This window comes from Rhea americana, unplaced genomic scaffold, assembly GCF_003343005.1.
Source record: "Rhea americana isolate MKP2758 unplaced genomic scaffold, rheAme1 scaffold_39, whole genome shotgun sequence".
In the NCBI taxonomy this organism is placed as follows: Eukaryota; Metazoa; Chordata; class Aves; order Rheiformes; family Rheidae; genus Rhea; species Rhea americana.
This window is the reverse complement of record NW_028186523.1, coordinates 6316800-6329672: the sequence shown is the minus strand read 5'-3', so window position 1 is coordinate 6329672 and position 12873 is coordinate 6316800. Positions and strand designations below refer to the sequence as shown.

The following is a 12873-nucleotide window of genomic DNA, read 5'->3' as shown; positions in this document are numbered from 1 at the left end:
AATAGTTTAACAGTTTAATAGTCCAAGTTATCTAATTAATACAGAAAAGCCTTATTTATATTTCTGCCAAGATTAGGCAAAAAAAAGCATTCCTAGTATCCTCACCCTTCCAGTGTTGCTCTAAGTCCTACAGTAACCTGTTACCATCTTCCTCAAGAGGTTGGTTTATGTTGACTCACCAATGTCTTGAGAGCTTTCCCACAAAGACTGTGGTATTTCCTAAAGATGAGATGGTGTGGGTACATTCTTCAGCCTCAGTTTTGGGTTGGCTAAGGGTTATTTTATCACAGCATGTTTCCTTCTTATTAATTCTCAGCTAAAGTTTGCAGAAAAGCCTCCCCAACACTCAGGGCTATYGCTTGTTACAAATTCACCACCTAGGTTTGCCAGGCTTTTCCCTAACATATTCACAGAGCTTAAATCAAAACAGGTTAGACAGTGTCGTTTCACCATTAGATGACTGTTAAGTTATAACCAGCCCGGGACAAGGCAGTCCTGGAGAAGTCCTGAGACCCTGCACTGTAGCTTCAATAAAATGCCTGCAACTTTTGATGAGTGATAGCAAAATCGTATTTGCTTGGCTACACAATCCCTGATCTATTCACAAACAGCGTTTGGCTCRGGGAGTCAAGGTGTGAGCGGAGGGCTATACTGGCTTTACAGGGAGCACACTGTACTGAAAGGAAGCAGGRTATAGACAGCACAGATGCGGAAGTTACTCTATTAAGCTTTATGAAAACCATCAGCTCAACGTTTAGCAGTTGTTAAAAGGGAAATCAGGAGTGTGAAGCATAAAGGGCCGGAATGTTAATAGTCAAATTTGAGATCTTTTCTACTGTATGCTTCAGATAAGACATACCACTGAATGGAACTACTCACATGGAAAATTAGGATATATTCACCTATTCATAGATTCAGGGCTTTGAAATCCTGTTTCTRTATCAATAAAACACAAACTTCATTTGCACATTATAGAAYTTGTACATTAGAGAGAAATTTTATTTTTAGACATTAATATGCTTGAGATTCCCATTTCCAGAAAACATTTACAAGTGTATTGGTACTATACAGCCCATCTAAATTCACATTCATGCCTTGAATAACTATGTTAATGTTCTCCTTTTATCCTCTTATATTATATAACATGAASGAGTAAATGTACTGCAGTTTGACAGTGAGGGAATAATGGATTTTGCTTTAAAAAAGCATAGAAACAACATTTTATGTTGCTAGCAAGACAGGCTATAAGGGTGTTTTTAATTAGTGTAAGAACTTTAGAATAGGACTCCTCAAAATCTACTATCAGAGAAAGGTAGATAATTTTTAAAAGGAACTGCAAACAGAAAGACTAAAGAGCAATATTAAGGAAAGGATATTGAAAATAATATTAAGGAAAACAATAYAAAATGGAAATTAATTCATTAAGTTTTCTGTAGTTAGTGTTTACAAGGTTGTTCTCAATACAGAAAGCATGTTATGTAATAACTTGTTATGTTTTGGACTTTGTAAATATTGACACAGAAATACTTACTGTCATTATCACATGCATTATTATTCCTCATAATCATACTCTATTTTTTTTAATAGAATGCTTGAGATACATGAATTCCATAGGGTATTCATGTAAAATTCTGGAAGGTATTCAAGCTAATCTTAGAAAGTTTATTAATTCCGAATGCAACTCTTGAGTACCAGAAAACACAGAATGTGAGATGTGTATCTGAATAAAAAGTCATCTAAGCTTAACTATTTTTGCTGTAGTATGATTTATTAATCAAGTATTTTTTTATTTAAAACTAAGTATGTATTTTTTTTATATATATATATATATATATATGTATATTACATTCGAGTGGTGGTATGGAGTTGGCTAGTAACTAATGCTAGAAAATATCTTTAAAATAATGTAAGACTAAAAATATCTACTGCTCATACACATTCACAGATATCATGCATTTTGTAATCCAGGCTTCTTGACTCTTGGACAAGAGCATCCTGGACAAGTGTTCTTATTGTGCATGCACAGATCAAATATGTGGGAATAATAGATTTGATAGGCCMTGAATGTATCAGATTCACAGGWTTTATAGTGTAAGGGAATTCTGTGCATCAGGATTAAATCCAGGGAATCTAAAACATCCTGGATTTTYTACATTTGTGTAGGTTAATGTCACACATTAGTAGATTCCTTGGAATTCTACTGTGTTTTACAACAGGCTGAGGAGACAAAAAGAAAATCCTGAAAATCATGCTTTTTTTTATTATTATTTGAAAGAGGTAATCAACATGTTTACCTGAGTATCGTGTTGTGCTCTTTATGTAATGGATTATTTATCATTTTATTCTGAAAGAATTTACTGTTTATTTTTATAGCCATTTAAAATAAAAGCTATAGTAAATAAATTCTTACCTATATTATCTGAAGAAGCTTTAAATAAATCTTCAAAAACTATCTGAATCGTTGTGAAAATGAGTAGCTAGTCTTTCTCTTCTGAGTAGTAGCTCTCTCTTCGTACCTTTCGGGCTTTGAAGAAAGTTCATTAGCTGTGTGATTAAAAGGCAACTGAATAGATAAGCTAGGTGATAGATTTAGGTAAGCCAGTGGTCTCTGCATGATGATGTTAGTGTATATAAGCCTTATCCATGTTAGGATATGTAAGCTTTATCCTCCAGTCAGAGCTTGCTCTCATGTCTGRATTGTACAAAGCAAAGGAATGGCTCTAATTCCTTTTTTTCTTCCTGACAAGGAAAAGCCTTTACTTGACACAGACAGAAAAGAGACCTTTACGCTAAAGATAGATATTACCTCTACATTTGATATTAGTTGAATCTAGTTTTAAGAGGTAAAAGATAACTTTGTAGMATGGATAACTATCTTGAGATTTYAGAAGCTGTCATCWGTGACACTCAGTTTTGCACTGAAAATAACATTGACTTTGTGTGAACCATTCTTAAAAAATCCGAATGATGTGTGCCTAATTTTCAACTATGAATTGATCGCTAATGGATGTGATTGTAGCAGAATGCCAGCAGTGAAACTTGATATTCTCTATATGCTTCATAATGTGTTATTTTGGGAGATCGATTAATGTTGAGCTTTTTTTGGTTCTGAAGCCAGAGACCTGTGAGCCTTCCAAAGGCTGTTAGCCAAGAAGGCTATTTACTGAGGAAATTAGGTCTATTAGTGGTTTGGCATCTGAAAGTTTTCTCGTTTTGTAATTGTTTGGCACTCAGCTCTGGTAAGGCAGTCTATAATGCATGGCAGAACATTATACRAGTGGCCAGAATGACGCTAGGTAGGGACACCTGGATGGCCACCACTTCTATGAATGGATGTTCCTTGCAGTTCCATTCTATTCTGCTAATGATCCAATAAATGCAGTGTGAAAAATCATGAACCCTGTCTGGTCAATTTTGAATTTTCCAGCCTTTCCAYAAGCATTTGAAAAGAGTATCAGTTGCAATCAAAATTCTATAACCGAAAGCAGCCAATAGGGGTATTCAGACAATGTTACTACATTTAAACAAAGTCTTAGAAAAATAAAACGAAGTTGTTGAGAAAAAGTGTGTTCCACAGAATTTCATGAAAGGTTGTGTACAGTGTCCAATGAATACTTTCCTCTCTTTGATCTGCAGTGATAATATTAAACTATTAACTCCGTGGTATGTATCAGCTATTTTACTTGGTTAGCTTTCATGTCACATACAGTTGGTTAAGATGCCATGGAGCTATTCTGTGACATTTTTTATAGCTGTGCCATCTATAGAAACTTAATATAGTCTGAGCTGACCTTTTAGCATGGTTGTTTTAATATGTCAGATATTTATAAAGCAGGAAAACCAGCAATTTATCAGTGTTCAGTGGCTGACCTTCATTATAGTTGAAAGAAAAGCTTTTCTACAAGTATTGTTAAGATGGTATGTTAGAACAGATGAAATTTTCTTCTGACCTGATCTGTTATGACATGTCTATAGGCAAAATGCGTTCCAAGTAATTGCTGTGGATGGGGTTTGCAGTGGAATAATTCAGTGTCTCTCTGCTGAAGACTGTATTGACTGGCTACAAGCAATAGCAACTAACATTTCCAACCTCACAAAGCACAATGTAAGTATGGATCCAAGTAAGCCAGAAGGTTTCCCAATCATATTTGATTACAACTGTCATAAAAGCCTAATGGGTTCAAACACAGAATTATCTGCATAAAAACAATGCTTGAGGCTGCCTGAGAGAAGTCAACTCAAGTTTGTCACCRAATCAGACTGTGAGAAATCACTGAATGGGAAAACATTCTCCCCTACAGTTACATAGTTCAATTTATCACTATGAGAAATATATGCTTTTTAGCAATACCAGCCAGGATTAGGAACCACAGCTAGACAAAAGAGAAAGCCGGATGTGATGGGTAGGSACTTACAAAGCAAAAGGGAATTCTGTAGTTCATTGGTAGTTAAAACAAAACACATGCAAAAAAAAAAGTCTGTTCCAGTAATATCTAAATTAGATATTAGGTCTATTTAGGTATCATTGAAAACAAGGAGAACCATAAGGTGCTTCCATGGAATAATTACAGATGTTCAGCAAAGATTAAATGCATTTGTCATTCATGCATTGTACTTTTACGGTTTGATCTTGTGGGACAGATACATTTGTACTGAAACAAGGATAAATGTTATGCAAAAGTTTTGCCAAACTACAAGTCAGTTCAGCTGAAAGCTTTTCCAAATCTGCTTAGGGTGTATTTTATATTTGGTAGATGGCATGCAGATTTTCTTTTAGAGGTCTATCTGGTATCTTTCCYGTTTTTTTCAAAAAGTACAGAACACACAAGATAATTCCAATATTTTGAATTGAGTTATAACAAGGAAGCCCTTGAGGATTTAATTTATATTCTCTCAGATATTCTTAAATCTAATTTATCTTCCCAAACCTGYCTCTAAATTTGCTTTTATTTCAAATACTGGGAACACATTGAAAAAAGCTGTATTTCTTGGAGATTTGTATTCAAGATACAAAACTGTGTTCCATCTGGCAGCAATATGTAAAAATCAATGTATTACAGAAAGGTGACAGACATGAATTCATGCACCATCTGCAAGCTTCCATGCAGTACAAGCCAACTTTATTGCTATTTATTCATCCTTACAGTGCTGTTGCTCTATAGAGCTTCCTGTCTCACTAGGCATCCTGACAAATGAGGGTGCTATTTTTTTCTGTTACCATCTTTAGTTAAGACTATGAATGATTCTTGCTATCTAAAGTAACATATCTGATAACATACAACAATGGATGGATGCACCCAAACTTTATCTGATAGTGCTTTCTGTAGCTCTAATGAGCCTCTAAATGTGGGTGCTTAGTATAACTTCAATTTTGGTAATGCACTGTTGTTCTGTGATATACTTTCAGTGTTTTAAAAAGGAATATAGTTTATAATTCTACACTAGTTTCTATAAATTACAGAAACAAATGGAGTTAATACTTTAAAAGATAGAAATAGTTAATTATACAACTCTTATGCAAACCTTTCTATTTGCTCTATCTCAATAACACCCTGTACAGTAGCTGTGATTTAGTCAGGTCTTATGACCATTATCTATTAATATACTTTTAGAACCATGCTAATTGTTCATTGATAGTATGAATTTGTGAGAGGACTTTCCTGTTTATAAAATACTTTTCTTTAMAAATGGCATTTGCCAGTAAGAATTAGGTATTTGACAGCATATGTTATAAATGAATAAAGAAACATTAAAAACACAGATAGGAAAAATATAACTGTTACTGAGAACAATGACTAGATGAAATTAGAGGTCCTTATATTCCTTTCTTTGCAAGGTGGTTATTGGCATACACATACTGTTGATATTAGCATTTTTCCTATGTGAGAGGAAAACCCATTTACTCTTGCCTGTAGTTGATTCTCCCTCAGACTGACATCCAGTACCAAGTAAACAAAGAGATTATAGAGTTTTCTGTAAACTATTTCAGTTTTTGCAAACCGAAATATRTTTACTCTCCTGATCTTTAGTTTCACTTAATTTCTTATTTCTGTCTAGAGGTAATTCCAAAGTATTGTTTCTTTAAAATATCATGTGGCTCATAGAAATGTAAACTTAGCTCTCTGTCACAACTACTTTTTAGAACAGAAGGAAGAAGAGAAGAACAAGAAAGGCGATAAAAAACTGCATTACTCTGAAAGCCTTTCCTTTCAGTGTGTCAAGATTGCACTCTGCGGATTTGAGTGGGATTTATCTTGCCTAACTTTAGATGTCTTGAAGTAATGCCTGGATATTTTAACAGAAAGAACTCTAATTTCAACCAGTAATTCTGAGCTATTTTACCTTTTGTCTCACAGTCTGGTTGAAAAAAAAGCATCTGGTAGTTCATACCCCACACATGTATGTAGGAACAATAAGGTTTTCTTTCCCCATGTTCCCTTAAGTATCTTAGAGAGTTGTGATGCATGAGTCCCTGGTTCCAAAATATCTCCTATTTGAGCCCATAGTTCAATACAAATCTCCTCAGAGTAAACACAGAATCTCTTTTCTGATAGGACTTAAAATGTCAACATTTGACATAAAAGTGATGTAGCATAACTGCAAAATCATCAGTGTAGCCACTGTCTACTGGGTAGTAAAAGGTAACAAAAAGATAGAAGCAGAAGGCAAAACCAAAGAATATTGACATCATCCTCTTTGAAAAACAGTATTGCTAGCTAAAAATAAGTAATGGAGTCTGGACAGTGGTTCCTACAGGGAATCACATTCTTCAGTGTGAGTGACTAGCAGTCATAGTACAAGGTGAGATAAAACTTGCATTGTTATGCAACAAAGTACAGTTTTAATGCACAGATATAGGAACTGATATTCTGAATTTTAAAACAGATTAAATAAAAACAGCAATGTACTGTCTGGTCTAGTTGACTTCATTTCTATAAATCCATGGTCCAGTGAACTTAAAGGCAACATTTGTGATGGCTTTAGCAGGGAAGATACTTTATCCAAGATATTTTTCAAGCTTAGTTCAATTCAAAATTATTTGGTTGCACAATCCACTATTCAAGTGCTACCATAATAATAATAATAATAATAGTAATAATAGCAATAATAAATGAACAGAAGTTTTAGATCTTTGTAACAGCATTAACAAAATACATCATAGTTAGCCTATTGTAGGATATAGTTTAATAGAGTCTTTAAGGATTTGTCCTTCAGACTGTATTTGTTGCGTTTGTCTCTTCTTTTCTCTATAGCAGATTTTTATATAGGGAGTACAATGATATGCCCTACCATGAGGGGCATATGCCATGATATGCCTTTTTCTGTTTCCTCTTCTATTATTTCCTTGGGAAATAGTGCAACAATCACACATTTATGCTTCTTACCTTGGAGCTAGCACTTGGCAAGGAAAAAAAACAGCAAAAACTTCAGCAAATAGGAATGCTAGACAGCAGAGCTAAAATTGTCAAGAAGGAAGTAACAAAAAGATAGTTTTAAATTTAACACAAAAATACCCATAAGATCCTGAAAGATTTATGATGAGATTTGTTTTACAGTAACTCCACTTTATTCCATGATAGCACATCTTCTGGGCAAATCTTACAAGATACCGTGTATCTGTGAAATTGGCACACTCATGTTGATAGGAGACGTATAGAGTGAAAGCAGTAGGATTAAGAGATCTACAAACTTAATGTGTGGTTGGACAAGTTATGTAAGTTTTCTTGAACTTATGCCTGTATTCTGAAAACTGAACTAGCCCTGTAGCTTGATTGGAGTTGTGCATTTAATTGTGTGTTTAAAAAGTAAATAATACCTAAAAAAATAAACTACTACTAAGGGGACTAATGTGTTTATCCTCACTTTCACTGAAAAAAAAAGAGAACAAAATAGTTTATTAAATATCTTTACAAGGCTTGGGGTAATTGGAGTTATTGGGGTAATTGGGATAATTGGGGTAATTAATATATAAGGATACTGTTACTTCCTAGATAAAGGGAAAAGAAACTAAAGTTTAACAAAACTTGAAAAAAAAAMCAGTTATAATAGTATGGTCCACTTACAGGAAGAAGTGCTTCATAAAGTACGTCTCGTTTTTCTGGTGGGTGCTGCAGCCAGTAAGAACGCACCTTGGAATTAGACGAATAAATCAATGTCACTCCTATGCAGTGAACAGGTTTTCGTGTTTCCCTTTTTTTATTTGAAATACTGTGACAGACCATCAGGAATGTGTGGATACTCTGATGTTCGTCATTTTGGAGTTTTTAGGGATTTTGTTCTAGTTTGCTTTTTCAAAACAAAATAAGTCAACCCGAACATTTAGATGCTCTAAGAATTGTGTGTTACAATAATAGACTTTAGTAGCTTGTTGGTTACTAAGCTATATACAATTTGAAATACGGAGGAAATCCAAAATGATCAACACTAGTATTAAACTTCATACGTTGACATATTCTGTACTAGTGCAAAAGACAAATACTGTCTCTCCTCTAGAAGCTGAGAGCCTTGTGAAATAAAAATAAAATAGTGCAGTATATTAAGCCTTCAAAAGAGCCTTAATAAATATTTTTCCATATATGATTTATTTTTCCCAAGACAAAATGAATATAACAAAATCCCCTCAGATAAATTGGATCTTATCTAGTAAAATGTATGTTCAACTATTCTAAAAAGCATTAAGCATTCAGATGTTTACAGAGTTCTGATTTATTAGGGCTTTTTTGTTTGTTTGTTTTGGGTCTCATTCCAGACCTTGTAATGAAAATCCTAGAGGTCCTTATTCCAACACTGTATTTAGGTTTCTGYAGGAGCTCAGAACTGGATACATTTGTAATATAATGATGTTACTTTTCTTTTTCCTATATAGTTTTCTTAAGGGACATTGATCCAAGTGACTGACAGTAGTCACATGGCATCAAAATTATATAAATCAGATCTCTTCTATTTCCACCCTTCCCTTTAAATCTGGATGTTACTTGTCTGACATTTACAAACACATCTGTTTCTGTGTCAGTGTTATTAAGTGTTATGTATGGCCTTGTCTTACACTTACCTACATTTTGTGCAGTTTACTACCTGTCTTATTTTGCTTACTGTTGCCTGTACCTTGTTGGCTGTACCTTGTTTATATCCTTTTGGGTGTACTGATTTAGCTGCAAAGAAAAGACACAACTTTCCAAACTTTTGCTGTTGCTCTAGTATCTCATCTGCACTTTTAAAATTTCCTAGAGTTTGAAGAACAATGTCTAGCATGTATCAGGTGGGGAAAACAGCATGAGAAAAGAATAGTAGCCAAATATRCTTTTATAAACTTGCACAAGCTTTAGCAAGCTTGTCACTTTGCCTGGGAAACTTGTAGCAAGAAACTTTGGCTTCGTAGTTGGTGTGTTTGTAGTGACATACAGTGATCAGGGTGACAGCACACATCATTAAGACRTGCAGTCTTTAGTTGGACTATACTTCAATTAGTCATGATAGCTTTTTCAAGTAAAAGAAAAGGGACCAAACTTCTACCAAATATTTGAACGCTCCAGTTTTACTGTACAAATGCATAGTATTACAAGACTTGCAACAGTCAAAARTATGTAATAAAAATATTGGCATCTATACTATAAATGACTACAGCTCCAGAACACAGGAATTTTAAGATAAAAAATATCCAATAAAATCAAAAGCCCTTTTTTTTGTACAGAAGAACTAGTTTACCTGTAAAATTGTAGCCTTTTTATTAACAAAGCCATATTGATGCAGAGATAATATTTTTTTTCTGTTTTATATATGTGCTGCTAGCACAAAGCTAAGAWTAGCAACATTTTCACTGATTCATATAATTTTGGTATGCAGTCATTTAAAATTGTAGCCTTGCATAGATATGGGGATAAAACGAAAACATCAGCATATATATTATTTAATCTATGTAGAATTTATACTATAGTGTTGAGACTCCCTTCCTTCCTTCATTCCATAATTATCCAAGGCTTTAGTTGACATACTATATAAATCTATATTCTGGCTGGTTATAAGACACTTTAGAGAGATGTCGTATCTGCTGTCAACATCTCACCCCTGCTAAAGGGTAGAAAGGAATCTGTAATTAAGAAAAAATAAAAAATCTTTTAATTGATTTAAAATAGGAAAGGATGAAGAGAATAAAGWAAGTAAGAGCAGTCCTGAGCGGGAATGCAGATAAGCCACTTGGGTTTTTAGAGAACGCCAGCCATGGAGGAAGGAAGTAACCACTGTGAGTTGCCCTTTCCTGCCTAAATGCCAAGGTGCCCTCTCAATAGCAGTTGGAGACTTCCAGCTCCTTTAACGCAGTTTTTGTTGTTCAAGGAACTATTCAGTTCCCTGTTCAGTATTCCACTGTTGGTTTATTTTAAGTGAGAGAGTGTGGAAAGTTGTTACGGAATCACAAACTGCTGTTGATAAAGCAGCAGTTGGGAACTGGGGGGCTAGACAATAATAACTTTTCTCCTTGTGTCCCTCATCTCTTCAGCCTTAAAACAAAACATGAATATCATTATTCATGTTAAGGTAAGCAAGGTTAGCTTGTTCCCATTTAGGATATATTTTTGAAAGGTGGGTACATCAAAAGTGTTACCTTTCTTCCACAACCAATTAAAAAGAAAAAGAATTAAAATAAATTGAAATGCACTCAAAGAGCCATAAAACACCTCAGGGTATACATTATTAGTAGACTAATGTGTTGAAAGCACTTTCTCCATTTGGTTGTCTTGCTTCATAAAGTACTGCAGACATACAGCACATTCTAGTCGTGCATAGCTTATCTTAGCCTCAGGTAGAGAGTAGAGGAAGAGGCAGAGGGGTGGGGAAGAGAACAGGGATGTGAGTGGTTCAGGGACAGCTAAGAGAGGCTGGGGCAGACAAGTCCAGCTGACCGGAAAACAGGCAAAACACCCGTGCTTTTTCCCGCTATTCTCAGGAGTCATGTGGCAATTTACAATGTGAGAGGTAAGTTGTGGTTAGATTGTGAAAATTCGTTATCCACTAGGGAGGATCTCCTGCTGAGGAAATGAACCCAAGAGCCCTTGGACTTGCCGTTCCTCTACTGACAAAAGACATTATGAAACTCTGCATCAAGCTTCTTAGCCCTGATAGTTTCTTCTGGCTCTGACATGGTTAAGTGGCAGGAATCTGCGTGGCAAAGCTAAAGTTCTTCCCATGCTGACATCCTATGTGACATCCTTTGCTACATGGAATAGTGTTTCAGGGCATATTAATCACATGTATTTGACTATTAGCAAAATGACTTGTATTTTGTTTACTCGATGTGGGTAATYAGTTCTTCGTTCTGCAGTTTTGCTTTATATGCCAGTTATCAATGATGACAGGATAGTCTGTGAAGAGAGCACTTTATAACCCAAATACTCGTACAAAATTGAATTCCTAAATTCTAATTTCTTATCACATATCCTGTGATAGGAAAACTAGACACTAATTTTCAGATAAAGAGAATGAGGAAATCATCAAATCAAGGMGGCAACCCAGTAGTTAAAAAAGCCTGTTCTTCTGTCCTATGACTGCTTAGAGGTTCACTATCTTAAAATAGAACACAAATGCAACTGAGAAAGCACTTGATGCACATTAATCCTTATGCCTAGTTTTACCAACATTAGCAGAAAGATGACATAAAGTCAGCACAAATAGAGAATTTAGCTTTTTAACATAATAAATCCTAGTTTTAATCATCAGGCTACGTTTCAAATGGCATAAAACTTTTTTTTTCTGTTTTTAATTGCTAATAGATATTCTACTCCTCTTTCAGTATGATTCACTGAAATCAGATGACTAGTAAATAATTTTTGTAACCCATTGCATCAGTAATACACTGACCATTTAAGTAAAAGGATAAGCAATTTTCTCTTTAGATGAAATTGTTCAGAGTTGAATCTGAATATGTGCAAGCAAACTATGYAGAGATGATTATTTGCATGTTTGATATGGTTTCAGTTTGTACAGATAAATCTCAAAAAAAGCAAAGTAAAAAGCAATGTAATAGGTCCATACTGCAAAAACGATGTGAGTCTATGAATCATTTTAATTAGTGAATGATCATGCAAACTTATCACAGCTTTCTTCAGGGAAAAGTCTGTTAATTCTGCCTAGGAGAAGACATTGCTTTCATTGTTCATTATATTTACGTCCTCAGGTAATTTTGTAAGGTAATAAAAAAAGATGAAATACTTCTTACGGTATGTCAACGTGCTGCAGCTTCTCAAATAATTCAGCAGACTTAACATTGTCGGGGGAGTTTTAGCAGTTCCTGCTTTTTGGTATCACATTGCCAAGGAAATACAATTCTCTCTTTTTTTTTTAAATAGGATAAAAATATAGGAATTTAATCTAATTTAACTAAATTAATCACTATTTCRCAGAAATGTTAGGTGTTTGTCCCTAAGAAGGAGAGATCCTTTCCATTCAAACTCCCTACATAGTCAATGGATAAAATGATATGTCTTTAAGACTTGCAGAAAGTGATCCATTCCTGCTAACCTAGGCACATACATCTGTCCCRTTACTATATGAGGAGTGTAGAAATCTCCAAAGGGTAATTCAGTCTCCTTGAATTAGGTACTTACCTCTCCCATTTCTAATAGGAGATGGCAAGTGGGTATTTTAGCATAATAGCCTAAAGGTTAGGAGAGTCGCCTTGACATGTGAGACAGGAGATCTCAGTGTCACCCAGCCTGCAGGGCTAAAGCTGACTTTCTAGCCCCGGGCCAAAGGATGTTCTGAGATAGAGCAGCGCTGAAGCTCTGGCCCTTGGTCCAAAGACAGCTCTGCTTGCTGTCTATTGAGAGGCTCATAAAATTCATGCACATCTAGCAGGCAGCAAAAGTGTATTTTCTAGAA

General features: G+C 34.9%; 1 protein-coding gene across 1 annotated transcript in view; it reads left to right on the top strand.

Annotated features, from left to right (window-relative positions):
- Positions 1-12873, top strand: part of SNTG1 (syntrophin gamma 1) — a 337973-nt gene that overhangs the window by 243181 nt on the left and 81919 nt on the right. Inside the window, exon 11 of the mRNA XM_085313521.1 lies at positions 3976-4105. Within this exon, the coding sequence (XP_085169647.1) occupies positions 3976-4105 (130 nt within the window). The remainder of the gene's footprint in view (positions 1-3975; positions 4106-12873) is intronic.